Below are 27,908 nucleotides of genomic sequence, written 5' to 3'. Positions count from 1 at the left end.
TGTAGCATTGGCAGCCGAGCAGCTCTGCTGAGCCAGAGCCCATCCCTGGCCAAGCCGGCAGCAGGGGCTGCTTCCCGCTGGCCAGGAGCTGCTGCCGGGTTTGTTCATCCTGGCAGGGACTCGCCGGTGCTCCCGGCCAGGGCCAGCGAGGGGAGCTGCGGGCTGGGCCCCTTGGCCTCCTTTCCTCTGCTGCGTGAGTGTGGCACGGATATTTAAGGAGAATGTGATAACACCATGCTCCTGTGTTCTCACCCCCTTCCTACCTACCTGCCTACCTGCTGAGATCCTGGCTCCTGTGGGACCTGCCTGGACAGGTGCAATGGGATGGCATATGCTCACTCTGTGCTGAGGAGCTGAACAGCTGCCTCCACCAGCACAGGATACCCGCACTGTGCTGCGGTGCTGCTCGGATGGGTGTGCAAGGCGTGTGCCCCAGCACTGCCCCATGGCTGTGGGAGTGTGAGCCACTGCAGCCTTGGGCCTGCTGGAGAGGAAAGGGCTGAACCTGCCCCAGCACTGTGCAGCTCCTTGGTGACTGCAGGGACTGAGGGTCCCCTATAGCGTGGCTGTCCCGGCTGCCTGGGCCCCGAGGATGGGGCTTCCAGGAGGTGCTCGCTGGGCTTTGTCCAGAGAGGGGCCTGTGCTTGCAGGCAGGAGCTGGGTTTGGACTGTGGGTCCCCATGGCACCGCCTGCCCCTCATCAGGTGGGAACCACCACGCTCAGACATGGGAGATGCAAGACCCGCTGCTGCCTGGGGAGTTCCCAAAGCCGGGGGGAGGATGTGTCCCACAGCCTGTGTCTGCAAGGAATGGGGAGGGGACGGGCCAAAGCGGCTGTCCCCAGCCCGATCTGCCTCCTGGCAGGCCCCTGCAGTCCATCTGCAGTCCCCCACACTGTGCGGGGGCGGGCTGGGGCACGGCGGGGATGCTGCCGCCCTCCAGCTTTGGGGATGGGGAGCGGGGCGGGGAGCGCCGCACCCGTGGGCTCCGGCAGCCCCCGCTCCCCGCCTGTCCCTGTCCGTGTCGCTGTCCCTGTCACGGGGACCCGGCGGGCGCGGGGGGCTGGCCGGGGGCCGGGCTCTCCCCGCTCCCTCCTAGCAGCCGAGGAGTTAAAAACTCAGCCCGGGTGATGAATATGTAAGAGCAGAGCCCAGGCTGGAGCCGAGCATCTCCCGGGCTGCGGGCGCTGCCAGCGCTGCCGCCCGCCCCAGCCCGGCACCGGGCGCGCTGCGGAGGGACGGGACGGGACGGGGAGGTGCGGGGGTCCCCCCGCTGCCCCGCGCCGCCATGGGCCCCACCGGGCTCGGCATAACTTTCCTGACGCTGCCCCTCGTCGTGCGAGCGGCCGCGGGAGGTGAGCTGCGCCCGGGGCGGGGGTCCCGCGGGCGGAGAGGACGGGGGCGCGGGGCTGGGGGGCTTGGGGGGCGCGGGCTTGGGGGGCGCCGCTTTTTCCATTCCCTTCCCACGTGTCGAGGGGTGACGCGGGCTGAGGGGTCGGCAATAGGGGCTGGGGGACCCAGTCTGTCTCAGGACCCTCTCCTGCTCTCCCACCGGCCCCTCCCGCTGCTGGACGGCCCTGAGTGCTGCCGGCTCGGGGGGGCTGGAGATGGTGGGGCCAGGGTCCCCTTGGGACAGTGGGGTCTTGGGCTTCAGCCCATCCGCCCCACAGACCTGCACCACCGGGAAGCAACAATGAGGACGAAAGCTCGGAGCGAACGGGCGCTGCCGTCCCGGGCCGCTGGGTGCTCACCTGCATCCGGGCCAGGCTGGGGCGCCCAGCGCTACCTTGGCTCATGCCGGAGGATGCTCGAGGGCTGCTGCGTGCAGGTCTGAGGATTTCCCAGGAGATTTTCTGCCCCTGGACCCCAAGATCCCTGCTCTGGGAACCGTCACAGTCCTGCCTGCTCTGTCCCACTCGCAGTTCTCCTCGGGGGCTGGTGTTTCCTGTACCACTCCAGTGAGACTGTGGATGCAGTGCCGCAGGCTGGGGCCTTGAGCAGCACAGGTGGAGGCCGGCGGGGCTGGCAGGGCTGCCTTTGTCCTGCTGCTCCGAGCGGCTGTGGCTGGCACAAGAGCGTGGCTCGGCTCGCCGGCAGCCGGCCCGCTGGCATCGCCCTCCCCACCAGCGGGGACCCTTCCCGTGGGCTGGGCCCGGGCTGCACCGGCTCCTCTGTGCCTCCTGCCAGGCGCAGAGCGGGGAGCTGATGGGGTGCCCTGCATCCCCTCTGCAGAGCTGATGGCCCTGGGCGGGTGTGCAGCCAGCAGAGCAGGAGCGGGTCTTGCTCGGCATCCCCTCGGCGTCCCCGCACCTGCTGCACCAGCCCTTGCCATGGAGCCCGCGGTAGCCAGCGCCACCCGAGCGCTGGTGGGAGCTCGGCAGCTCTGGCTGGGGTGGCCCTGAGTGACGGGGCCGGCCACCATCCCCGCAGCGTGGGCTCGGGCCTGCCCACGGCCCCCTGCTGCCGCTGCCAGCCCCCCGGGAGCCGCGGGACACCGGGCACAGGGGAAAGGGACACCGGGCACAGGGGAAAGGGACACCGGGCACGGCTGTGTCTGCTCCCCTCGGCTCCCGCTCGCCCCTGCTGTGGGGTGAGCCTTGGCTGCCCAGGATGGAAAAGGGGGGATGGCTCCTCGAGAGCTGGGGAAGGAGCACAGTAAGCAGGAGGTTTGGCTGCCTTGGAGCAGCGATACTGAGGGAGGTTTCCCTGTGAAGCGTGTGGGGGAGGCAGGGAGGGTGTGAAAACACAAGCGCCAAAAATAACCATGATGAACACAATGTTGGCGGGACCCCGGGCTGCACTGGGGGATGTCCTCATTGTCGGGGGGCTGGGCATGGCCATAGGCGGGTTTGGGAAAGGGTGCCTGTCTCCATCACCTGCCCTGAGCTCTCCTTTCTCCCACAGGGCAGTGGTGTTACGACTCACAGGACCCCCGATGTGGTGAGTGGTGCCGAGTGTGGCTGTGTTGGGGCTGGGCAGGGCTCAGACCCTCGTGTCCCCCCACAGTGCCCAGCTGAGAGCGCCCTGGGCAGCATCAGCAAGGCCCAATGGGGAGTGAGGCATGGAAAAGGGTAAATTCCCCCATGGGAATGGTTAGAGGAGCTTCACTTTCGGGGATGTTTCTGTAGGGACTTGACAAACACCTGAGCCCCTTGGAACAACTCAGCCCCAGCCCTCACCTCAGCCAGGTCCAGGTGCTCCTGGGACAGCACCAGCTTTCCCCCTTGCACCTGAAACAAATTAAGTCCAGGCTTTAGAGGACTCTATTAGAATCCCCATGCCGTGTAGGCAGCATTGGGGCCTGACGGTCCAGGGGCCCGACTGAGGAGGGACAGCTCCCTTTGAGCAGCCCTGCATGGATGGGGAGGGAAGCATGGCTGGGGGCACTTTGTCTCAAAACACATAAATACAAATTACAAATAGCTTGTAAAAGGTTAATTAAAGATCATCAAGCATTTAATCAGCTGTTACGGCCCAGCTGTTTTATAGCTCTTGGGTTTCCATGCCCTGTGGCTGCTGAGCCTGGATTGCTGGGCTCAGCCTCACCCGGTTCAACGCTGCTGGGCAGGTTTTGGCAGGGCAGAGGGGCTGGTAGGAAGCGGCTGGAGCCACGTGGAGCTGGCTGTGTGCCTGCAGCAGAGCCATGGGGAATGTCCCCCCTCACTGAAGGCACCTGGGAACCTGTGGGTCTGCCCAGTTGATGCCAGGAACCCGCTGGGATGGTGCCATGGCCAGGCTGCAGCTCCCAGGTCTTCCAAGTAATGAGAGGAGAACATAAAGGGTAAGGGCTGAGCCCAGGGGGCAGGAGGTGGGATACAGCCCACCAGCGTCTGTGGTTTTGTCTGCCCAAGAGGAAGTGAATGTCAGAGCTGAGCTATGGGGCACTGCTGGGGGAACAGTTCCCCAAACCCTGGCTGTAGGCAAAGCCATGATGTGTGTGTGAGGAGAGCCAGCAGTGCCTGCTGGGATGTGCTGAGCTCCCCTGGGAATGGAGATGCCCTGGGAGGACAGGGCTGGAGGCACTGAGGGAGCTCCTGCTCCCCAGCTGGGACTGAGTACAGACACTGGCAGTGCCCAGGGCTGACACCTCAGTCCTGGGCTGCACCAGGAGGAGGAGTGGGTGCCATGGCAGCCACACGGGAGCAGTGAACAGCAGGGTGGCTGGCTGGCTGCATCCTACAGCTGTGGGCTGCCACAAGGGTTACAAGAAGAGGTGATGCTGGGGCAATGGGTTGGTTGTGTGGTGTGGCCGTGATGGCAACCATGGGGACCCTGCTCACAGCCCCCAGGCAGCACTGAGGGTTTGCAGTGGGTGCAGTCAGCTGCCAGCACTGCTGTGTCCTCACCCAGCTCCCGCCAAGGTGACCCCCCACCCCAGGAGCTGCTGATGGGCATCGTGAGGTCACTCTGGAACATGTGTAGGATTTGCCCCAGGACGAGTTGTGTGGCCAGGTTGCATTGTCACCTGTCACAGCTGGACAGAACCAGTGTGAGTAGGTTGAACATGTTACAGCAGGCAGAAGGGGCAGCGAGAAAAGCCTGCCCTTCACCAGCGTCAATGTGGACGCTGCTGCCAGGCTAAATATAGCCCCCAGCCCCTCGAGGAAATCCTGCTGAATTATGGATGAGGCTGCAATAAGCCCCTGCTCATCAATAGGAAGGAAACTTAGCCGGGCAGGAGAGCAGTTCCCATGGGATGAAAGGCCAGGTTGGCAGGGATGGCAGGGCTGGTTGGGGACAGAGCCACCCGTGGGCCTGTGTCCCCTTCTGGGGCAGTGGTGGTTTGGTGGCTGCCCGTGGTGCCCCTGCTCCTCCTCTGCAGGGCCCAGGCACTGGAAGGAGCTGAAAGCCACATGTGGTGGCGACAGGCAGTCCCCTGTGAACATTGACAGGCGCCGGCTGCAGCGGGATGGCGGCCTCGGGGACATCCTCTTCGAGGGCTACGACCAGGCTCCCCCTGGCAAGTGGAGGCTGACCAACAACGGGCACACAGGTGCGTGCTGAAGCCGGGCACCTTCCCCTTTCCCAGTTCTCCAGGCACCATCCTGACGGGGGCCTGGCTCTGGCACCACTCCTGCGTGCTGCAGGATCCCATGCAGGTGAATGTTAGTGCTGGGACAAAGCTGGAGGGAAGGAGCTGTGCCAGGGCTGTTCCCCACCCCAAGCCTCCCCTGAGCGTGTCCTGCTGCCCTTGCAGTGATGCTGAGCCTGGCGGGCGAGTCGGCCTCTGAGCACATCGCTGTCAGCGGGGGCGGCCTCCCCGGCCGGTTCCGTGCGCTCCAGCTCCACTTCCACTGGGGCAGCCCGGCTGGGAACGGCTCCGAGCACACCCTCGATGGGCGCCAGCTCCCCATGGAGGTACGTGAGAAAAACCCCAGCACATTCTGGGCTGCCCAAACCCTTGGTGGGATGGGAAGGGGACGTGCTGGCGCACCCCAAGGCTGTTGTGCAGCAGGTGAAGGAGCTCTGTGACTCTGCACTGGTGGCATCAACAGTGCTCCTGCACAGGCACCTGGCTGGTGAAAGCAGCTGAAGTGAGACTCAAGGTGTTTCTTTACCATGCATGGGCCAAGCTGCTTCATCCAAGGCACTCAGTGGGGTTTGGGGGGCTCTGTGCCCTGCTAGGGTCACACACTGAGTTAGTGAATGCAAGTGAGAGCAAGCAGGAGCCTGCTGTGCTAAGCACATTGGGATCCTTCTGGATGAAAGAGGCTCTGCGCCTCTAAAATATTCATTATCTGCCTGAGGAAAGCAGAATTTATGTTCTGTGTCTGGTGAGCACCCCGGGACTGCTGGCCCCCTTTTGCACACCCTTCAAAGGATTCTTGCTTCACTGGGGTGCTTTGATCCTCCAAGCACCCACCCCACAGAAGTGCCAATAGGACAGAAGGGAGAGGCTGGCTCAGAGTCTGGCCAAGCTGGCTGGAAGGATCCATAGCAGAATGTCCTGCTGCCAGGATGTTGGCTGGGGGCAGCTGTGCACACCTGACTCCTCTGTGCTCTCCTCAGATGCACATCGTCCACATGAATGCCAAGTACCAGACACTGGCAGAGGCCAAGGGGCATCCCAATGGGCTGGCTGTCCTCGGCTTCTTCTTTCAGGTGGGTCTGCAGGGGCCCCCTAGAAACTGGGTGCTGGTGGTGCAGCTGGGTGAGCATTGTATGGGTGTCCTGGAGGAGTGGGAAGGGGCAGGAAGGCTGGGTCAAGGCCAGGAGAGGCTGGGGAACCCACTGACTGCAAGGGAACCTGGCTGGGAACCTTCCCCACTGCCCTGCAGCAGGGGAGGCTGGCTCTGCCTGTGGTTGCTTGGCAGGACAGGATGACCCAGCTCTGCCCTGCTTGGGCTCTGCCTGACTTCAACCACTTATTCTCCCCGGACACAGGTCTCTGAAACCACTAACACCAACTACAACACCATCGTGGCAGGGCTGAGGAATGTCTCCCACGCTGGTGAGTCACCTCCTCATTAGGGCAGGAAAGGGGAGACCCTGCACTGGGAGGGCAGGGATGCACCCCAGTGGGTTGGATGGGGGACCCTGCCATTCTCTGAGCTCATCTGGGTTCATCTGCTGAGGGGAAATTGATGGGGGCGGCCCTGCCGTCCCCACCACATCCCCGGCAGGGGACAGGCTGAGTGTCCCTGTGTTGCCCCACAGGGGACTCTGTGGATTTGGCCTCCACGTTCCGCCTGGGCACGCTGCTGCCGCCTGCCGCCCGCCTCTCGGGCTACTACCGCTACCAGGGCTCGCTGACCACCCCCGACTGCAGCGAGGCCGTGCTCTGGACCGTGTTCGAGGAGCCGGTGGAGATCGGCCGGGAGCAGGTACTGCCGTGCACGGCCCCACGTGCTGGGTGCCCAGGGTGACCTCTCTCCTTGTCCTTCCTGACCCTAGAGCAAGAGCACGGGGAAAGTCATCTCTATAATAATGCTCCTGGCAACTTGGCAATTAATTAATTGTATGAAGGTTAAGTAATGGAGATGTGGCCACCTGCCAGTGGGGAGAAATGCCATCCATACTGCACTCCTGCCCAGCCTTGGCATTCAGAAAGAGAAATGGGAGTGAATGCATTGAAGCTCAGTAGAGGCTCCAAGGAGATGGATGGAAGGAAGGAAGGAAGGAAGGAAAGGAAGGAAGGAAGGAAGGAAGGAAAGGAAGGAAGGAAGGAAGGAAGGAAGGAAGGAAGGAAGGAAGGAAGGAAGGAAGGAAGGAAGGAAGGAAGGAAGGAAGGAAGGAAGGAAGGAAGGAAGGAAGGAAGGAAGGAAGGAAGGAAGGAAGGAAGGAAGGAAGGAAGGAAGGAAGGAAGGACAGACCTGCCTCTGTGCTTACCTATGGGTCTGGCTGCAGCAGAGCACTGGGGGTGGTGGGAGGACACGCACCGGTGTGGGGCCATGCCCTGGGTCCTGTGCCATTGGCAGTGGGGCAGTCAGAGGTGGGCTGACAGTGGGCAGGGCCTGGAGTTCCTGGCAATGCAGCTGCCTACCCTCCCTCTCTCCTGCACAGCTGAAGGCGTTCGTCAGCACCCTGCACTTCCCACTCGAGGGATCCACGCTCCTGAAAATGATCAACAACTTCCGCCCGCCGCAGCCGCTCCGCAGCCGCAGGATCTTTGCCTCCCGGGGGGCCACAGCCAGCGGGGTGTCCCTGCACGGGGACCAGCTCCTGTCACCCCTGCTGCCCCTGGCCCTGCTCAGCCTCTTCTCAGCAGCTCCGTAGGGTCTGGCCCTGATGCAGTGGAGATGGAGGTGATGCGTCTTGTTCGCGGAAAATGGGAAACGAGGGAAAAAAAGCACCTTGAAACCTTGGCTGGGTGAAGATTTTGTGAAGCTGAATCTCTGCAGAGGTGAATCTCTGCAAGCCTGGAGCTGCCCTGGGCTGCCCCTGTAGATGGGCAGGGGGAGCTGCTGGGAGGGGGATGTTGTATTGACTGGAATAAAGCCAAGGTCCCGTCAGTGGATTGCTGCCTCTTTTTTGCTGGCTCTGTCCCTTCGCCAGCTGGGACAGGGGCTCAGCATGGCACTGTGGGGTCAGTGGGGAGGAGCTGGGGGAGCTGTCTGGGTGGCATCCAGGGATATCCCCTGCGTGCTGGTGCAGGCAGGCAGGAAAAGCCAAATCCCGGCCCTGGCTCGGGAAGCAGGCCCCGCATGCAGTCCCTGTGCTGCAGACGCTGCCCTGTCACCCTCCCTAGGGCTGGGGCTGCCTGTTGGAAGGGTGGGGGTGTCACCGGGAGCACAGGACCTGCAGTGCCTTTGTGCAGGACACAGGGATCTTTCCACGGAGCTCATTTTGTGCTGGCAGGAATAACTGCATGAGCGGGGTGGTTCATAATTAATGTGCTGGAGCTCCAGGCATGTTCCCATCCTCCCCTGAATTATGGGCGAAGAGCACAGGCCGTTATCCGGGAGAAGAGGGGGCAGGCTGAGGTTTTTCATCATTTCTGGATGGAACCACTGCCAGTGCCAGACTCCAGCCCCCAGCCCCAGCGGTGGCCGCCCCACCCGTGGGTCCCGAGCATCCCCCTGAGCATCCCCCGCGCCAGGCTCCTGGGGCAGGCCCTCCCTGCAAGAGCCTGCGGAGGGGCCCCGTCGCAGATCCCTGATGCCCACGCCGGGGGATGTGGCTCTGTGATTCCCCGGAGCTGAGGGCTGGAGCCGCGGGACACGGGGACACGGCGGACACGCGGGGGCGCCGCGGGCACGCGCACGGAGAGGGGCCCGCAAGGCTTGGCGGCCGCCAGGGGGCGCCCTCTGCACGGCCCCGACCCCGCCCCCCGTGCCCCGTGTGCTTCTGTCCCCGACACTGCCACCCGTGCCCCGTGTGCTTCTGACCCCGACCCCGCCACCCGTGCCCCGTGTGCTTCTGTCCCCGACACTGCCACCCGTGCCCCGTGTGCTTCTGTCCCCGACCCCGACCCCGCCACCCGTGCCCCGTGTGCTTCTGTCCCCGACACTGCCACCCGTGCCCCGTGTGCTTCTGTCCCCAACCCCGACACTGCCACCCGTGACTTGTGTGCTTCTGTCCCCATCCCTGACATCGCCACCCGTGCCCTGTGTGCTTCTGTCCCCGACCCCGACCCCGCCACCCGTGACTTGTGTGCTTCTGTCCCCATCCCTGTCACTGCCACCTGTGCCGCGTGTGCTTCTGTCCCCATCCCTGACACTGCCACCTGAGCCCCGTGTGCCTGTGCCTCGTGTCCCTGTGTCCCTTGTTCTTGTGTCCCTGTCTCTGCCACCTCCGTCAAGTGTCCGTGTGCCTGTGTCCCTGCGTCATGCCATCGCCGCCTGTGTCCTCCTGTCCCTGTTCCTCATGTCCTTGGGGCCCTTTTCTTTGTGTCCTTTGGCCTCTGCCCCCTGACTCCTGGGCCCATATCCTTTCATGTCCTCATTCACTTTTCCCCTCTGCCCTGTTCCATATGTTCTTGTCCCCCGTGTCCTCATGTCCCTGTACCCCATGTTCTCCTGCTGCTGTCCCTTGTGTCTTCATACAACCATTCCTTGTGTCTCCATGCCCCCAGCCCCTGGCATCCATGGCTTCTTCCCCCTGTCCCCCACATCTGGATACCATTGTGCCCTGTGTCATCATGTCCCTGGCCTCAGTGTTCTACTGCTCCCTCTGCCCTACCACCCTCTCTGCTGTGCCCTCTCTTCCTCCCATGTCCCACCATGCCCCCCTGTGTTCCCTGCCCCTCTATGTTCCCATGTCCTCTATTCTGCCTGTTCCCTCATGTCCACCCATGTCCCACCATTCCCAGCTGCACTGCCCAGCTCCAGCCCCTTGTGCCCAAAGGCCACAGGGCAGCTGCCCCATAGATGTGCCCAGGTCCAGCCCAGGGTGGGCCCAGCCCCAGCTGGTGAGAAAGGGGGGCCCAGTCAGCTGTGGTGAGTCCCAAGTGGCTGCAGCCCCCCAGTCCAGGCCAGTGCCAGGCCAGGGTGTGAGGGGCACCCAGGCATGGGGGACCATGGAGGGCACAGGCTGTGGCTTCCAAAGGCATGGGTGGCCAAAAACGTTGGGCAGTGGCTCTGGGAGCAGGGACTCCACCGGGTCCCCATCACCTGGGGACCTGTCCTGGCTGGCTGTGATGACCCCAGCAGAGGACAGTAGTGGCACCAGGCAGGGTCTGGCAGCACAGATCCTCTGTACAGCTGGACACCAAAACCACCCCAAAGGCTCAGCACATCCTGGGCAGCCCTGCTGGGACCTGAAATCTGGGGGGTGCTGTGCCTGTGCTGGGGATGCCGGGCTGCCAGGGAAGGAACAGGCAATGCCCCCTCCATGAGCATTGCTGAGTAGGGGCCAAGCCCCAGCTTTTCCCGCCCTTGCCCTGCCCTGGCACGGCCCGGCAGCGGTGCCCGGGTGCCACGTGCAGGGCAGTTTGTGCCAGGGCAGCGGAGCGTGCGGGGCCGGGGCTATTCCTGGCTCCCAGCTGATGTTTGCCCAAGCGGGCTCTTGCTTTTGGCGGGCTCCTGCTTTTGGCGGGCTGTAATTTTAGCAAGGGCTGTTTGCAGCCTGCGGGGCTGCGGTCAAAACAGCTGTCTGGGAGGGTGCCTGGCTCAGCTGGGGGGCTGTGATGTGCATCAGACCCCTGCCCACAGCCAGCTGGGGGGTCCGGCCAAAAGCGCCCAAAACATGGCAGAAATGTTTAATCCTGGTGGTTTTTCCCTGCAGTGGCTGCAGAGGAAGGGGAAAGGGCTGTGGCTCTGGCGTGGGGCTGGCAGCATGTGCACAGGGTGGGGAGCTGTTGGTTAGAGGGTGTCACTGCTTGGGGTAGGAACCCAGAAGCCTTAGGGATGGAAAAGCTGCCCAAGATCATACTGACACTGCCAGCTCCAGCCATGTCCCTGCACACCACATCTGCAGGATGCAGGGTCCAGCCTCAGGGTGCACCCAATGTTCTCCTCCACTCTCCATCACACTGTCTGCTCTGCCCACCCTGGCTGTGGAGAGGGAAAAAGGCAAATCTGGCTAAAAGTCCTCCCTAACTGGGTGAGCCTAACCCCGAGGGCCTGGTGTGGACCCTGGCAGCCACCCCCATCACACCCCTCAGCCACCACTGCCACCACCTTGTTGTCACCGTTCCCTACCTAGAAATTTACTAACATTAAACTAAAAAGTCCCACCCAGGGAGTCAGAACAAGGTCTGCAATTCAATGACCATGTTTCTCCAGAGAGGGAGCACCAGCCCCGCAATCAAATCTTTATCAGCACACCTGACTGGGGATCAGCACCTGTTTATCTCGAATATGAGAGAAAACAAAGTTTTGCTGAGTCCCCAGGCCAGGCTGAGGCTCTCCTGGGAATTACATTTTACTGCCACAATAAAATTGAAAAAATAAATATTTTGAAGCAGCTGAAAGGTGTTTATTTTTTAGTTGGTTCAGCTTGTTTACAATCTGCTTACAAGCCTGGGCACTTATCTTTGGGGGGCTGTTTACTGGGCTCTCCCCCAGGCTGTGGTGTGGTTTCATACACATCTAAATAACCCCTAGCTAGGGGCTACCTTCCTGCCAGCTGCATGTCCTGGCAGTTGCTGTTTTGACACAGTTATGCAAATGATTGCTCTCGTCTTCACAAATGGGCTTGAATGCTCAGGTTGTGTTTTCGACCACACCAGCCTGAAACATTTATTTATTTCATTTAATTCTATTCCAATTGCAGGGCAATAAACCCTGGTTTTGCACTCTCTTGCCACCTCCAGCTGGGGCTTTGACCTAGGGCTGCCGAGGGGTATTTGATAGTATTTTGTCATTCATGACTTGTACTTTATAATTTGTATTTTGTATCTTATTAATTTATAAATTTATTTCCCAGACTTGGGGAAACCTGCCCCATATTTTGTGAACCTGGAGGCTGCCCCTGTACCCAGCAACAGGTCAGACTGAGGGGTGACCCCAGAGAAGGGGCTGCCTTGGCAGCAGGCAGAGACAGATTAGTTTAATTAAGTAAATGAGTGGGTAAATTCAGGGTGACCTGAGAGCAGGGTAGCAGCAGGAAGCTGTCCACGCTGGTTCCCCTGTGGTGGTGGCACAGGGAGACAAGGCCACAATGTCAGTGTCAGGGTCTCTCCTGGCCTCAAGGCCCACAGGTGTGGGGTCAGTGGTGCCCAGCCCAGGCTGGAAGCACTGGGGTCACTGGAGGGGGATGTGTGTGTACATACGTGTGCAAGGTGTGTGCATACGTGTGTGTGTGTGTGTGTGTGTGTGCGTGTGTACAGCAGCTGGGACATCCCACACCAGGGCAGGGACCACCCTGTCAGGCAAGACCCCACTGGGTGCCTTGTCAGGGACACTCAGGGGACAGGAGGGGTGACCCTGGCCTGGGGACACATACTCTGCTATGGCACAGAGTCTGCACAGCCTTGGCACCAGTCCCAGTGGGTCCCTGCTCAGCACCACTCACCCTGCAGCAATTTTGGGCAGCATCATGCCACCCCAACCATGACACCCCATCTCAGGGCTGATGTCCCCCACAGGGTGATGATGGCCACCATCTCAGGGCTGAGCTGGCTCAGCCGTGTGGCGCTCACTTGCCTTCACACGTCAGCACCCACTGGAGACAGTTTCAGTTCCTTTTTTGGGGCGCCCTTTTCAATTTCTGATTGGGGACTGCAGTGGGTGAGGGTTAAATTTAGCCAGGGGATGCCCCAGTGCTGCGCAGCTGCACGGTGGGGCTGGCTGGGGAAAACAGGGGCCTGTGCTGGCGTGGCACAACGTGGGCTCTGCTCAGCCTTTCCCCAAGTCCTTCAGAGAACACGGTGATGTGAGTGCAGGGAGTGCCAGGATGGGGAGCAGGAACCAGCAGCACTCTCCTGGTGCTCAGGGGCTGCAGCCCCCGGCTCAGGCAGGGCAGAGACCCTGGGTGTCACCCGGGCTTGGCACAGCTATAGCACCAAAGCGAGGGCACTTGTGTCATCCTCCCACTGCTGTCCCGGTGCCTCTGGCTCTGCCCCACTCCCCCCAGCCCGGGCTGGGGCTATTCTGGGACGCTGCTCTTGCTTTCGAGTTTCAGCCCCGCTGCCTCCAGGAACGCGGCTTTGTGCGGCTGCAGCTGCCTGGGGGCAGGCGGGACCCGTCCCCTCCTCTCCGGCTCTGCCACGCCGCCCGTGCCTCTCCAGACGAGCTGTTTCATCAGCTCCAGGTGCACTCTCTCTGCTCCTGCCACGTCCCCATAACAGGACCCCACCTCCTCCTGGTACAAGACGTTGGGGCTTGCCTGGTCTGGGGAAATCACCCAGTGATGTACAATAAAAAAATAGCAGGTCAGGGCTGCTTTTTGGGGCACAAATGTGGCCAGAGCTGGTCATCATGGAGGGGACCCAAGGAGGGTTCAGTGACCAGAGCAGAGCTTTGTGCTCGAGGTTTGTGGCGGAGGTTTAGGGACGAGGGTTGCAAGAGCTCCCATGGTCCCGCATTCCTTTGCCAACATTCCTGCATCCTTCACTCTGTTCTCAGCTGTGGGACCCCTCCAAGCCCCTGATGTCCAAACCCCCAGGGTTTATCAAAAGGCCCCTGAAAGCTTTGTTAAGCCCTCACCTGGGAGCCTCAGCCTGAGAGAGCAGTTCTCACCAAGCCCAAACCCTTCATGGGATCCACTGCTTCTCTTTGCAGCTAATTAAAGCCTTCCCGAAGCATCTCATTTACTAAATTAGATCCCCCTCATTTTAAAATTACTGGCAAGCTGGGAAAATGAGCAAATAAATGACTGTTAAAATTGCAGTGCAGGAGCAGGCAGAGTGAGAGCAGGAGCTGCAGCTGGGGAGGGGAGGGAGGTTTCGGTTCTGCTCAGCACATTTGCTCACCAGACACCCCCAGCCAGGGTGGTGATTGCTCTTCCCAGGCACTGCTTCCCTCCCTGCCAGGGGATGCAGCAGGCCCTGCATCCCTCTGTGATTCCCAGCCGAGGCTCTCTGGCCCTGCTGAAGGTTTGTTAAGGGTAAAGCTCTGGCTGGGAATTTGCCAAGTTGCAGGCAGCGGGGGAGGATGGAGCCCTGGAGCGGCCAGGGCCACTGATCTATAATTAATCAGGCTTTTTTCTTGACAGTTGTTGCTTATGGAAAAGATTTAGAAAAATCTTTTAATCAATAATTAGTGAGATTTCCTTCCCCCTGAGCCAGAGATGTGCTGTGCCCTGCCCACACAGACCTGAGCTGAAGCGAGACCCCAGCTCATGCCCCAAATTGAGCCCACAAAAGCTGGGGTGGTGTCCTGTGACCAAGGAATGGGCTTTACTCAGGAAATGCCAAGACGAATCTCAGGACCTGGGGAAAGCGTTGCCCTGCCACCAGTGCCCCTCCCCAGAAATGTGGCATTTCTCAGGGTAAAACCTGGCAGCACATCTGGGATGGGGGCCCTGTGTTACCTCTCATTCACTGCAGCCTCAACCAGTACTGAGGTGATTCAGCAACTGCTGGAATTGGTAATTACTGAGGCTTGATCTTTGCAGCAGAAAAGAAGTGAACATCCTCCCTGGCAGCAGGTCTGGGTCATTGGGGCATTTGTGGCTGGCAGAGTCTCAGCTCTCCTGGCAGCACCACAAGGCTGGGGATGAGATGCCAAAGGCAGGGCTTTGCCAGGGAATAACCTTGCTTGAGCAAGGAAGGGGACCAGTGGCAGTGTGGAGGAGCTGCTGCCATCTCTGGGCTCACATCCCCAGCAGTGAGCTGGAATGGATGGATGCATGCCCAGATGTGGCCCTGCTGCAGGGACCCTCACCTTCAGCACCACCTGCCATAGCCCTGTGGCCCTCCAGGAGCCAGCCCTGCACCTCTGCCATGGTGGGTCCTCCCTGCTCAGGAAACTCTGTTAAAGAAGCTTATCTTGAAACACAGTGGGACAGAGCTCTCCATCATCTGCCTTTCCTTCCTTTGCCTGGCTCCAGTGCAGGGTGAGCATTGTGCTGCTGCCTCCTTCCTTGAGGCCAGCAGCAGCCCAGGGGTCTGGCCTGCACATGGGTTTGCTCTGTGGCAATGGGATTTGGGATTTCCTGTGAAAACCATGAGCTTGTGACCCCACACATGGGAAGGGACATTGTGACTGACCCCCTGAGCAGGGTGATGGGAAGGGGGCTTTGCCCTGTGCATGGGGCTGCTCCATGGCAAGGCCTCCTCTGCCCAGCTGAGGAGGATAAAGCCGGGTTAAAGGCAGTGAAACTGTTTTGGAGCATGAGGTGCCCTTTGGCAGCTCAGGTGGGGTCAGGGCCTGCTGCCAGCTCCCTGACAAAAAGCAGGAGGGAAGGGACACTGTGCTCTCATATCAATACAGGCTGGGGCATGAGGGAATTGACAATAGTCCTGCCACAAAGGATTTGAATCAATCAGTGGATAATGGCCTGGCAATGTGCACCTTCAGCCCAAAACCCAGCCATATCCTGGGCTGCATCAAAAGCAGTGAGGGCAGTGGTTTGAGAAAGGGGATTCTCCCCCTGTAACCCACTCTGGTGGGGCCCACCTGCAGTGCTGTGTCCAACTCTGGATCCCACAACATAAAAAGGAATGGACCTGTTTGGGTTAGTCTAGAGGAGGCCACAAAGATCTCAGAGCACTGGAGCACTATGATGAAAAGATAAGGGAGTTGTGGCTGTTCAGCCTGGAGAGGAGAAGGCTCTGGCAAGACCTTATAGCAGCCTTTTAGCAGGCCCTGATGCAATGGGACGAGAGAATTTTTCTTGACTAAAGAAAGGTCAATTTATGTTAGGTAAAATGAAGAAATTTTTTACTGTGGGAGTGGTAAGGTGCTGAAACAGGTAGCTGAGGGAAGCTATAGATGTCCCATCCCTGGAAATATTCAAGATCAGAATGAAAGGGACTCTGAGCAACCTGATCTGGATCATGTCTCTGTTCATTCCACGGAGCTTGGACTGGATGGTTTTTAAAGATCCCTTCCAACCCAACTCCATTCTAGGATTCTATGATTCTGTGTCCCCAGAAGACACTTGCAGGGACATGTGGCAACCCAAAGCCTGGAGCAAGGCAATCCACTAGCACAGCCTGAGGAGGAGGACGTGCTGGGGCCATCCCCCTTTCCCAAGAAGCTGGTGAGGGACACCTCCCCCAGAACTGCACATGGCATGGCTGGGTGCTCCCAGCCCATGTCCCTGGAGTGGCTCCTGGCTGCCCTGATGGGGTGACAACAGCAGAGCACTGGTGCTTTCAGCACAGCAATGGCTGTCAGCCCTTCCATGGGCAGGGCTGCAGGGAAACTCCCCAGGGCTGTGCTGGGGATGGGGACAGGGCATGTGGCACGCAGGAGTCCCAGTTGTGGTGGCACAGGGTGTGATGGACAGGCTGGTGTTTGTGCTTAACTGGCAGCTACATTCTGGGAAGCACTGGGATGACAATGAAAGGGGGACAGAGCCAGGCCTGGTGGCAAAGGGACATGGCTGGCTGTGCCTCCACCACCGGCCACATGTGCCCGCAAGGCAGCTGGCACCCAGAGGCACAGGAGCAAGGGTTGAGAATGGCACAGCCAGGGCTGTGTGTGCAATGAGTACATGGGGGCTGAGTGCAGGCTGTGCCCCAGGCTGCTCATTCCCTGTCTTGGCAGTGGCAGGGGATTTCATTGGGGTCCCCAGGGTTGAGCAAAAGCTTGGCAGGGGCCATGCAATATGAGTGTGTGTGTACACATATGTCACGAAGCTGAGAAGCTTCAGCTTCTCCATGTTTTGCTGCTTTGGAATGTGATTTGGAGAATTGTTTATCCAGCATGTGAAATTGTTTTTACTTGATGACCAATGACAGCCACCTGTGTCGAGGCTGTGATCAGTCACAAGATCTTATTATCATTCCTTTCTATTCCTTGCTAGTCTTCTGATGAAATCCTTTCTCTATTCTTTAAGTGTAGTTTTAATATATAATTTTCTTTTAATATAATATATATATAATAAAATAATAAATCAGCCTTCTGAAACATGGAGTCAAGATTCTCATCTCTTCCCATGTTGGAGTTGCCTGCAAATTCCACACACATAAGTGTTCCCATCCCACCCTCCCTACTGGTGGAGGTGTTCCCATCCCACCCTCCCTGGGCTGCTGCCAGGCCGCGAGGGGAGCGGGCGCGTTGGAAGGACACAGAGCCAGGGATGCTGAGCCAGCGTAGTTCAGTGTCGGTGTTTATTTGTGTGACACTCACAGTGGGGGGACAGGAGCAGGGGACGGGCAGACATGGGCAGAGACACCTGCGGCTGGGGGAGCCGCTGTTCCAGAGGTGGGGCGGAGGGAGGGAGCCAGCGGGGTGGGTTAGTAGCACTCGGATCTGTTCACGGTCTTCTCCACATTTCCAGCATCGTGCCTGACCTTGCACGAGACAGAATTGTAACTCTGCCACGTGCTGGCCTGCAGGGACAGGTAACTGCTGGCCATGTACTGGTTGTTGCTCTGCCGCTGGGCCTGGCTGGTCTCCACGCCAGCGGTGATGGTATTGCCGTCAGCCACCCATTCCACTGTCACCTTGCCTGGGTAGAAGTTCTCCATCAGGCACACCAGGGTGGCTTTGCCCTGTGACTCCATCTCCTCGGTGGATGGCGCGAAGAGGTGCACGGTGGGAGCGACCTTAGGCTGGCCTGTGAGGGACAAGAGTGGTATGGGGTCAGAGATGGCCCTGTCCCCCACCACAGCCCCTGCCTGCCCTGCTGACACAACCCAGAAACTCCCCACTTTCCCCACAGCCAGAGCTTATCACTCCTAACTGCAATGCATTTAAATTTGGGATATATATATATATATATATATATATATATAAAAAATATATGCACATATGCACATATGTGTGTGTGCAATACACATACATCTCATACATGCTTGTATATATGTTCTATATACACTATGTGCACATATATGTGCATATATGTATTAGATATGATAGAATATACAGTTAATATGCATAATATATATACAGTGTACAATATACATACATAGGTCGTCCATATCATATGAATAGATGTATAATTCTATAAAATGCATATAACATGGATATTTATACATTTCTGTATCTCATATATATAAAAGACTAATTTTATATATATTTATATATTTATGTATATTTTAGGTATATATATATAAAATTAAATATTAATTTCTTTGCCATAAAGCCATTTCTTTCCTTTTACAGGGCTTTTTTTTTTTAAACCCCAAAATTTCACAGACAAACCATCCTGTTTTCTGCCTAGTTCTGCTTTCAGACATTTTCTTGTCTCTGGAAACTACTACTAAAAATCACACAAAGGAAGATGGAAAAAAGATGTCTGGTCTTTCTGGCGTGGTTCTGCTGCCTCCTCCAATGTGCAATGTTTCCATTTCTATCTTCACCTCTATTTCTATCTCTATCTCCATTTAAAAACCAGGATGACTCCATTAAATACTTTTTGATTAAAAAAATACCCAAATAACATTTTTCTTGGTCTTAGCCCTGCGTAATTTGGTTCAAATTGGGATTTTTCAACAAACTCTTTTAAAAATTACAGACAAAGACAGACAAACGACATTTCCGGCAGCATTTTCAGTCCAATAATCTCCATTTTTGACATGTCTTACCTGGACAATGGGCTCTCTAAGACACCCCTGGAATCTTTTGTCTAAGATTCCAGGGACATTTTAACACAAAGTCAGGATGACTGTGGGCTGATGTAGCCGAGGACAGGCTGCCCTTTCACAGCACCTGCACCCCTGGACCCCGCAGAAGAGCCCCTGCCTCTCACCAGGGGTGACAGAGACTTAGTCCTCAGGACTAAGAATTGAAGACATCGACTTTAGACTGACAAATTTCTTTGACAAAGACAAAAATCACATCTTTTAGGGACCTAAATTTGAGTTTCCTTCCCCCTCAGACCTCAGACACATTTCCTGGACGAATTTTAAGACTTTTTGACTAAGAAAATACGCCCCGAATCTCCGTGGCACGCACAGAGTCGTCGGAGTCCGCAGGGACGAGGCAGAGCCCCCAAGCCCGGGCTTAGTGCCCGGCCCCAAACGGGCGGCAGACCCCAGCCCGGCGCCAAGTCCGAGAAAATACCCCAAATCGCCCAAAATTGACAAAATGTCAAAATTCCGCGGTGGGAGAGGAAAGACCGAGGGGAAGTCGGCGACTCACCTTCGACGGTCAACATGGTCCCGGCCCCGAATACACCACACAGTGACACAGGGCCACACAAAAACCTCCTGCCTCATGGCTGAGCGGTCCTGGAGCCCACGGATGTGGGAGGGTGGGGAGGATGGTCTGGAAATACCCCAATGGGTGCAGTGGAATGAAGGTGATGGGATGGGGACGCCCCGATAGACGCAGAAGGATGAAGGCGTGGGCACAGCTGTACCTGTGGAGTTTTGGTCCTGGCTGGGCTCTTTCAGTGCAGCTCCCACCACCAGCAATGGAGATAATAGCTGAAGGTCTCTGCAGGCAACTTATTTTTATTCATATTTACCCTAAAAATATGAAAAGGCAAGAGGTGGAGATGCCTTCATAAAGCTGAGATAGCCAAGGAAGGGGTGAGACAAAATGAGTTTCAGCTAAAACCAATTAACTTCAAATTTCCCTGTAAAGGCTCGGCTGCTTCTTTGAAAAATATTTTCCCAATGTGGTGCCAATCCCACAGATTGGCACATTCAGTGCTCATCTTGGACCACTGAATGCCAACAGCACCAATGTAAATTGAACCCACAGATTTTCAAATGATGTGGTTTGTGCAAGTAGTTATAGAAAGAGGCAGTGAACTTCCTGAGTCACAGGAACTCTATAAATAGTTCACTGTAGAACAGGTAACACTTTGAAGATTCTGTGGTTTGAGACACTTTCTCTTTCAGAGGTTTGCTTTGCCTCTGGGAAGGTTTATGCTTTTGTGCAAAGTCTGAAACTATCCGAAAAAGAAAAGACATCACTGAAATTGTATATGCAAAGCATTTAGCTGAAGCCACTGCCCTCTATTGTGGATGATCATTTTCTGAGCATTTCTCAGGCTTCAATGGGGTTTCGGTTTCATTTTGTGGGAGGACAAGAAGGGGACAATGCTCCTATCTTCAGTTCTGCTCTCCTTGCAGGGAGGCATGGAGGAGGACAGAGGCTGTGCTGCATGCAGCAGGGTGCTGCTGAAGTAGCTTTTGGCATTGCCACCAGAGCAGGAGATCACCAGTCTCTCCCATGTTGGCTGACACCTTGGAGAGCTGACTCAGAGATGCTGCCTGGACCAGGGAATGTAGAGAAGGAGAGGGGAGAAGAGAGGTGTCAGTCAGTGCCCCAGGACAGCCCTCTCTGACCTGCTGGACAGGGCTGCTGTCCTGAAAAGTCCTGATGGAACAGAGGGGTCACTGCCTCAGACAGAGCTCACGGCCTGAGCTCAAGGCCAGGGCCCCATGAAGAGCCCTGGCAGAGCTAGAGGATGTGGTTGGCAGCAGAATGAGGTGGTGGGGCTGAGGACAATGCCAGGCACTGCAGAGCCCCAGGTCTCCTCGTGCCCAGCATGAGGCAAGGAGGAGGCCATTCAGAGCCAGTGGTGATGGAGGGGGGACTTGAAGCTGCATCAAGCCCAGAGCCCTGCTCAGCCCTGAGAGAGAGAGGGCAGAGAAACTCCATCTTTAACTCCTTTGTTTCCAGAGGTGGTGATGGTCCAGAGGGTCCTGGCACAGCAGGGCTGGGAGGCATCAGCAGGGCTCTGGGTGCTTGCTAGGGAGATCAGAAGAATCTTGGCTCTGGAGCACAGGCAGGCACAGGAGGTTATCCCAGCATTTCTTTATTGAGAGTGTGGGCAAATATTGGACAGGTTTCCTAGAGAGCTGGATGATATCCCAGGCCTGCAAGTGTTTTATACAGGCACTTGGACAATGCCCTACATTTTTGTCATGCCTGAAGTGGCCACGCAGTTGGACTATGTGATCATTGAAGGCCTCTTCCATCTGAAATTGTCCGTTCAGTTCTATCCTATCTGCTCTTATCCACCAATGACAAGGAAAGGGCTGTGAGGGTGGCGCTGTGTCACTGGAAACAGCGCAGGGCAGAAAAAAGACAGGGTTGTTCCAGGGACCTGCCCCACCAAACAGGGACAGCAGAGGCTCCTAACAGGCCCCTGCCATGGCAGGAAGACTTTGTATCCCATGCCCATTGCTCCATTTCACCATGGTAACATCATCACTGCCATTTTGGTAGCTACCACATTAACAGACAGCCTTGTCCTGGGCTTGGACCCCAGAGATGGTTACTGTGCTCATGGCGCCAGGCTGGCATCCCCAGAGGGATGTCTGGTGGTCCCAGGTGATTGCAGCAGATCCCAATGACAGGGGCACCGCCAGGAAACTTAGGATGGTACCAGTCACAGCTGCTGCCATCCCTGGAGCAGATGACTTTGGTGGTTTGTCCCACAATGCTGACACCGAGTAGAGGTGAAAGAGCACTGCCTGGACCAGGGAACATGGAGAGGGAGAGGAGAGAGAAAAGATGAGGGTGAGCCAGTGACTTGGAGCATGGCCCTCTCTGATCAAGGGAACAGTGACAGGACAAATCTGCCTGCGGTCACACACATGGGACACCTTGGGCCATGACAGCACTGCTGGGAGGTCTTAACTTCCTCAAATGACAGAGGATGGGTACAGTCTTGGGGCTCCAAGGGTAAGCTGAGGCAGGAGGTTTTTGTACCACTTCCCCATTTCTCTGTATCACGGTGCAGCAGTACTGCTGCTGTCATAGCTACCACAGAAATAGACAGCCTCGTCCTCGGCTTGGACCCCAGTGATGGTTAACGTGCCCGTGGAGCCGGAGGCAGATCCGGAGAATCGCGAAGGGATGCCCGAGGGTCTCTTGTCATTGTAGTAGATCACAGTGACAGGGGCAGTGCCAGGGACCTTCTGCTGATACCAGCCATAGCTGTAGCTGCTACCAGAGCAGGTGATCCTGACGGTGTCGCCCACCTTGGCCGTCATCTCGGATGGCTGAGTCAGCGCTGCCTGGACCAGGGAACCTGGAGAGGGAGAGAAGAGAGGGGAGAAGACGGGGGTCAGTCAGTGTCCCGGGAGCACAGGCCTGCCTGGGCAGCAGGATGGGGTCCCTGTGCCCAAAGGCCCAGTGCTGGCACAGCGAGTCTGGCCATGGCACCTGTGCTGTGGGCGAGCACCACGAAGAGAAGAGGGGCCCAGGCCATGGTTCAGTCCCACCGGCTCAGCGTCCCCAGAATGATGGAGCTGTGCCGTGGACCCTGACTCCCTTTTAAGCCCCCGCCCGCCCAGGACACGTCCCCTCCATGCAAATCCGACCCTGCGGTCACGGCCGGATCCTGCCCGCGCCTTTCTCTGCACATCCCTCCCTGCTCCACACCCAACCCCACCACCCCAGATGTAGTAGGGCTTGTCCACAGACACAAAGCAGAGACATCCCCCAGTTCTGAGCCTGAAACCCACCAGTATTGACCCCCCTGCCCCCACACCAGGCTGAGTGGCTGCAGTGCCTAAGAAGGGAGAGCTGGGCACTGTGGCAAGGGCAAACAGAAGTATCTGCAGCTCCCAGTGATGGGACTGAAATGATGCCAAGCTCTACCATTCCCCAACTCATTTTTGGCATTTTTCCCTCCCACAGGTGTTCCAGGCCTGTAAAGTACCACCTTGATCTCCTGCTTTTGTGCCCGAGCCCTTCCTCTGATCCACCACTCAAGACCAAGACCTTTGCTCTTCCCAGGCATTCACACCCCAGAACAATGGGAGTGGGCCAGCACTGAGCCCCAGGGTCCAGCAATGCCTCCCCATGATCATGAGCCCAGTGTGCTGGTGCTCAGCAGCCAGAGCTGGGGCAGCTCCTGGTCAGTGCTGCTCCAACTCAGGGCACAGGGATCATGGCTGCCTCTGGCAGTCTCAACCCATACAAAGAGTGGCTGCATCACAGGAAATTCCCTCTCCCCCAGGATCCTCCCTGTCCCCGACTATGCTGTTCCCAGGGTGCCCAGGGCACCAGGAGCCTGGCTGGCATGGGCAGGGCAGGGCTGCAGGGCTGTCTCCCTGCGAGCAGCACGGAGGGGACCTGCTAGAGCACAGTATGTGTCCCATAGCAGGAACTGCCACACAGGCACAGATGCTGCTCCATGTTGTGCCTGGGCAGCTGCAGGCAGCACGCAAGGGTGTCCTACTGGGGCAAGAGTGGGCCTGTGTCTCCCTTTTCCTGTGCTGGGAGTTACCGTGGCCCTGATCACCACTGGTGTCCCTGCCAGAAGAGTGAGAGCCTCCTCCCGCTTCTCCTCCTCCTCTGCCTGGACCCAGCCATGGATAATGTGGCTGTGGAGGCAAGTGTGTTTCCAAGTGCTATATATCCCCTCCCAGAGTGCCAGGGAACGGGCAGGGACCTGGGGCTTTAAGGGAGTGCCAGGCTGAGACACGAGGCACAGCCACATTCAGTGCAGGGCAGCAAGGGCAGGGCCATGGTGAGGGCCTGACCCTCCATCAAGCAAGCACAGCAGAGACTCCTGACTGATATCTGCAATAGCAGGACGTTCTTGCATCACTTCCCCAATTGCTGCATGCCATTGTCTAAGCACTGCTGCTGCTGTCCTCACCACCACAGAAATAGACAGCCTCATCCTCGGCTTGGACCCCAGTGATGGTTAACGTGTTCGTGGAGCCGGATGTGGATCCGGAGAATCGCGAAGGGATGCCCGAGGGTCTGCTGCTATCAGCATAGATCACAGTGACAGGGGCAGTGCCAGGGACCTTCTGCTGGTACCAGCCATAAGCATTGTTGCTGCCCCTGCAGCAGATCGAGGTGTTCTGCTGCAGAGACATGGACACTGGGGACAGCTATGCCAGAGCCATGTGAGAGCCGGGGCTGAGGCAGAAGCTCTCCATGCCCAGCCAGAGCACCCAGGGGTGGCAAATGCCTACACTCCCAGTCTGAGCTGCCAGGGCAGCTGCAATGCTGCCAGGCCCTGGGCAGGACTCAGACTGTGGAGCAGGTATGTGGCAAAGGTGTTCTTGGGCAGCTCCACTGTCTGCAGCTCCTAACATTGTCCCAGGCTCCTCTGCCCCTCACATGGCTATTGGGCAGTGAGGATGAGCCCAGGTCAGGGCTTCTGCAGCACCAGGGCCCAGTCACTAGGAACACAGTTGTAGAATCATGGAATGGTTTGAGTTGGAAGGGACATTAAATACCATCAACATTCCTGCCTTGGGCAGGGACACCTTTCACTAGACCAGATTGTCCAAGCCTCATCCAAACTTGCCCTGAACACTTCCAGGGATGGGTCATCCACAAGTTCTCTGAGAAACCAGCTCCAGTGCCACATCATGCTCAGAGTCACAGCCCTGGAACACTCAGAGAATGGAAAAGTCCCAAAGCTGGAGAGGTGGTCCTGCCTGGTGGAGTGGAATGAGGCACCAAAACCAGTCTTTTTGATACTCAAGATCTTGCTTGCCTGTGGGACAGGTGTCACCATGAGATCAGCACTGCTGCTGTCAAAGCTACAACAATAGTAGACAGCCTTGCCCTCAGCTTGAACACCAGTGACCCTCTGGAGCCAGATACAAAACCAGAGAATCACAAAGGAATGTCTGAGGGTCTTGGGTCATCCCAGTAGATCACAGTGACAGGGGCACTGCCAGGGACCTTCTGCTGGTACCAGCCATAGCCACTGTTGCTCCCAGAGCATATAGCCCAGGCAGTTTGTCCCAGGCTGGCTGGCACCGAGGATGATTGACTGGACCAGGAAGCCTGGAGAGGGAGAGATGAAAGGCAATGAGATGGTGTGAGCCATTGCCCTGGGAGCACATCCTAGCCCAGGCAGTAAGATAGGCCTCCTGTGCCCATGGTCTTCATGCCACAGTGACATATACAGCCTCAAGACAAAGAGGAAGTGTTACAGAGCTTGCAAGGGTTTTCAGGGCAAAGAGAGAGGCGAGAATGTTGACTCCATGTTTAGAAGGTTTGATTTATTATTTTATGATATATAATACATTATTACTATACTAAAAAGAATAGAGGGAAAAGTTCTCAGAAGCTAGCTAAGATAAGAATAGAAAAGGAATGAATAACAAAGTTCTGTGTCCAGGCAGAAAGCAAGAACAGCTCTGCTGTGAGTGGTCAGTAAATCTAAACATCCACCTAAGACCAATCACGAATCTACCTGTTGCATTCCACAGCAGCAGATAACCATTGTTTACATTTTGTTGCTGAAGCCACAGCTTCTCAGAAGGGAGAAAAATCCTAAAAAAAAGGATTTTTCACAAAAGATGAAACACTGTGATCTATCTTGTCTGTGACAAGGAAGATTAGAGACCCGTGGTCCTGGAAGAAGAGCTGGCAGAAGCAGAACAGTAGAACAACACCCTCTGAGGGCAAGGGACCTGGTCATGGGTACAGAAACATGGGGGAATCAGGGCCCAGCCTGGCCCAGGGCAATGCAGCAGAGGCAGCTTCAGCAGCAGCAGCTGCAGCAGGAGGGAGCAGCCTGACGCAGAAGGCAACAGGGCTGGGGATGAGGCAGTGCTCTTCATATTATGGGAACAGGGAAAAGAGTCCCCTCCTGTGCCTTGTCATGCACATTCATGTCCTTAGGCAGGGGACAGGAACCTGCCTCAACTCCACTATCACAGCTTTGTTTGTCCATGAGAAAAAAATGGCTCAAAAGCTTCTCTTGACATTGGCTTCTGTGTCTCACTTCCCCTTTACTCATCTCCAGTACTGCTGCTGTCCTTGCTACCACAGAAATAGACAGCCTCGTCCTCGACTTGGACCCCAGTGATGGTTAACGTGCCCGTGTAGCTGGACCAGGATCTGGAGAATCGCGAAGGGATGCCTGAGGGTCTGTTGTTGCTGCCATAGATCAGACTGACAGCCCCCAGGCACCCCAGCACAGAGGCAGCAGGAGGAGGACATGGTCATCAGTAACAAGATGTGATGGGTTGGGGGACAAAGCCACACTGATCTTTGTAGGAACAAGGACAATGACCTTCAGACATGGTGGAGAACAAGAGAACCTCCAGTTCTGTGGGACAGCAAAAGCAGGGCATTCGTAGCCATTGCTGTACAGAGGGGACAGGAACCTACCCCACAGCCAGCCAAGAGGGAGGAGGGCTGAAATATTTTCTTTTATTTTGGAGTTTGGAAATCCTTGGAATTCTCACTTCCTACTTCTTGTTGCCACTATACACCATAGCCACCACTGCTGCCGTCCCAGTTACCACAGAAATAGACATCCTTTTCCTCAGCTTGGATCCCAGAGATGGTTAATGTGCCCCCAGAGCTGGAGAATCGTGAAGGAATGCCTGAAGGTCTATGGTCCTTCCAGTAGATCACAGTGACAGGGCCAGTGCCAGGGACCTTCTGCTGGTACCAGCTATGGTGGCTCTCACCCCCAGAGCAGGTGATCCTGACAGTGTCTCCACCTTGGCTGATACTGAGGATGGCTGAGTCACTGCTGCTGCCTGGACCAGGGAACCTGGAGAGGGAGAGGAGAGAGGGGAGAAGAGGCAGTCAGTGAGTGGCACAGGAGCACAGCCCTCCCCAGGCAGGGGAACAGTAATGGGACCATTCTGCCTTCAGGCACACATGTGGGACACCCTAGGTGCGATGCCCACCCTGGGCACTCCTGAGGGATTGCTGTAGCCAGAACCTGAAACCTCTCCCTTCCCACTGCCCCTCAGGGCACTCCTCATCCCAGGCACTGAGGCCAGACAGCCTGGGGACATGGCCTGCTGTGGACACCCAGTGTCTGGAGCAGTTGGAGACAGCCCTGCCCATGGACCAAGGGGAACCACGTCCAGGCCAGCAGCCAGGTACTACAAAGCATGTGGTCCTTAGGCAGTGAGAAGCTCTGTGTGGTTATAATGCATTACAAAGTAATGGGGACATCTTCAAAACACTATGGCCACCAGATGTGATGTGGCATGAGGACAGAATTGCAGACAAGACCTGGTAAACCAAGAGCCAAAATAGCTGCAGGCACCAAGGATAGGAACTGACAATGCTCAGAAACTCTTCCCCATACAGGGAAAAGTTCTGCAATCAAGAGGACCGAAAAAATTACCCCACCATAACCAAAAGCCTGGGCAACACTGCCGTCATAGCTACCACAGAAATAGACAGCCTCATCCTCGGCTTGGACCCCAGTGATGGTTAACGTGGCCGTGGAGCCGGACTGGGATCCGGAGAATCGTGAAGGGATGCCCGAGGGTCTGTTGGTATTATCGTAGATCACAGTGACAGGGGCAGTGCCAGGGACCTTCTGCTGGAACCAGCCATACCAGTTGTTGCTAGCTCCAGAGCAGGTGATCCTGACAGTCCCTCCCACATTGGCCGACATCGAGGATGGATGAGTCACTGCTGCTGCCTGGACCAGGAGAGGGAGAAGAGAAAGGGGAGGAGAGGAGGTCAGTCAGTGCCCAAGGAGAACAGATCTTCCTGGGGAGGAGGTTTACAGGGAATGCCACAGTCAGAGGAGAATGAACCCAGGCACAGTCACCAGCATATTTAAGAAGTAGAGCCCAGGCCAAGGCATCTGAGCAGAGAGTCAGCCAGCTCTGGCAGATGAAGGTGGACATGGTTACCACTAGAAAGAGGCAGTGAGGTGTGGAGCACAGCTATAACATGAGTTTTGTTAGAGGTGAGAACATTGTTCTCACAGCCTCCTGTTCAATAAAAAAATGGTATTCATAGCAATGGTCATGCAGAGGAGACATATGCCCGCCCCAGTCCCACATCTACAACTCTGCTTGGCCATGAGAAGGACTGAAAATCTATGCTTTTATTTCCTCTGTCTTTGTAACTTCACCAGCATAGCTGCTGCTGTCCTGGCCACCACAGAAATAGACAGCCTCGTCCTCGGCTTGGACCCCAGTGATGGTTAACGTGGCCGTGGAGCCGGAGGCAGATCCAGAGAATCGCGAAGGGATGCCCGAGGGTCTGTTGGTATCCCGATAGATCACAGTGACAGGTGCAGTGCCAGGGACCTTCTGCTGGAACC

General features: G+C 57.0%; 2 protein-coding genes across 2 annotated transcripts; one reads left to right on the top strand and one right to left on the bottom strand.

Moving 5' to 3' along the window:
* Positions 1 to 1,148: 1,148 nt before the first annotated feature.
* On the top strand, positions 1,149 to 7,879 carry LOC131565843 (carbonic anhydrase 15-like). Its single transcript, XM_058816910.1, has 8 exons — positions 1,149 to 1,354; positions 2,904 to 2,939; positions 4,822 to 4,992; positions 5,197 to 5,357; positions 6,009 to 6,101; positions 6,384 to 6,450; positions 6,657 to 6,823; positions 7,503 to 7,879. The coding sequence occupies exons 1-8, from the start codon at positions 1,288 to 1,290 to the stop codon at positions 7,713 to 7,715; spliced, it is 975 nt and encodes a 324-aa protein (XP_058672893.1). The 5' UTR covers positions 1,149 to 1,287; the 3' UTR covers positions 7,716 to 7,879.
* Positions 7,880 to 17,073: 9,194 nt separating this feature from the next.
* On the bottom strand, positions 17,074 to 22,139 carry LOC131565834 (immunoglobulin lambda-1 light chain-like). Its single transcript, XM_058816896.1, has 4 exons — positions 22,064 to 22,139; positions 21,638 to 21,929; positions 19,079 to 19,116; positions 17,074 to 17,552 (listed from the first exon to the last, which is right to left on the bottom strand). Exons 1-4 carry the CDS (start codon positions 22,107 to 22,109, stop codon positions 17,230 to 17,232), a joined length of 699 nt encoding a protein of 232 aa, XP_058672879.1. The 5' UTR covers positions 22,110 to 22,139; the 3' UTR covers positions 17,074 to 17,229.
* Positions 22,140 to 27,908: the final 5,769 nt, after the last annotated feature.

The sequence above is a fragment of the Ammospiza caudacuta genome, chromosome 18, assembly GCF_027887145.1.
Source record: "Ammospiza caudacuta isolate bAmmCau1 chromosome 18, bAmmCau1.pri, whole genome shotgun sequence".
In the NCBI taxonomy this organism is placed as follows: Eukaryota; Metazoa; Chordata; class Aves; order Passeriformes; family Passerellidae; genus Ammospiza; species Ammospiza caudacuta.
Note: the sequence above shows the minus strand (reverse complement) of the source record. Positions and strands in the feature narration are given on the sequence as shown.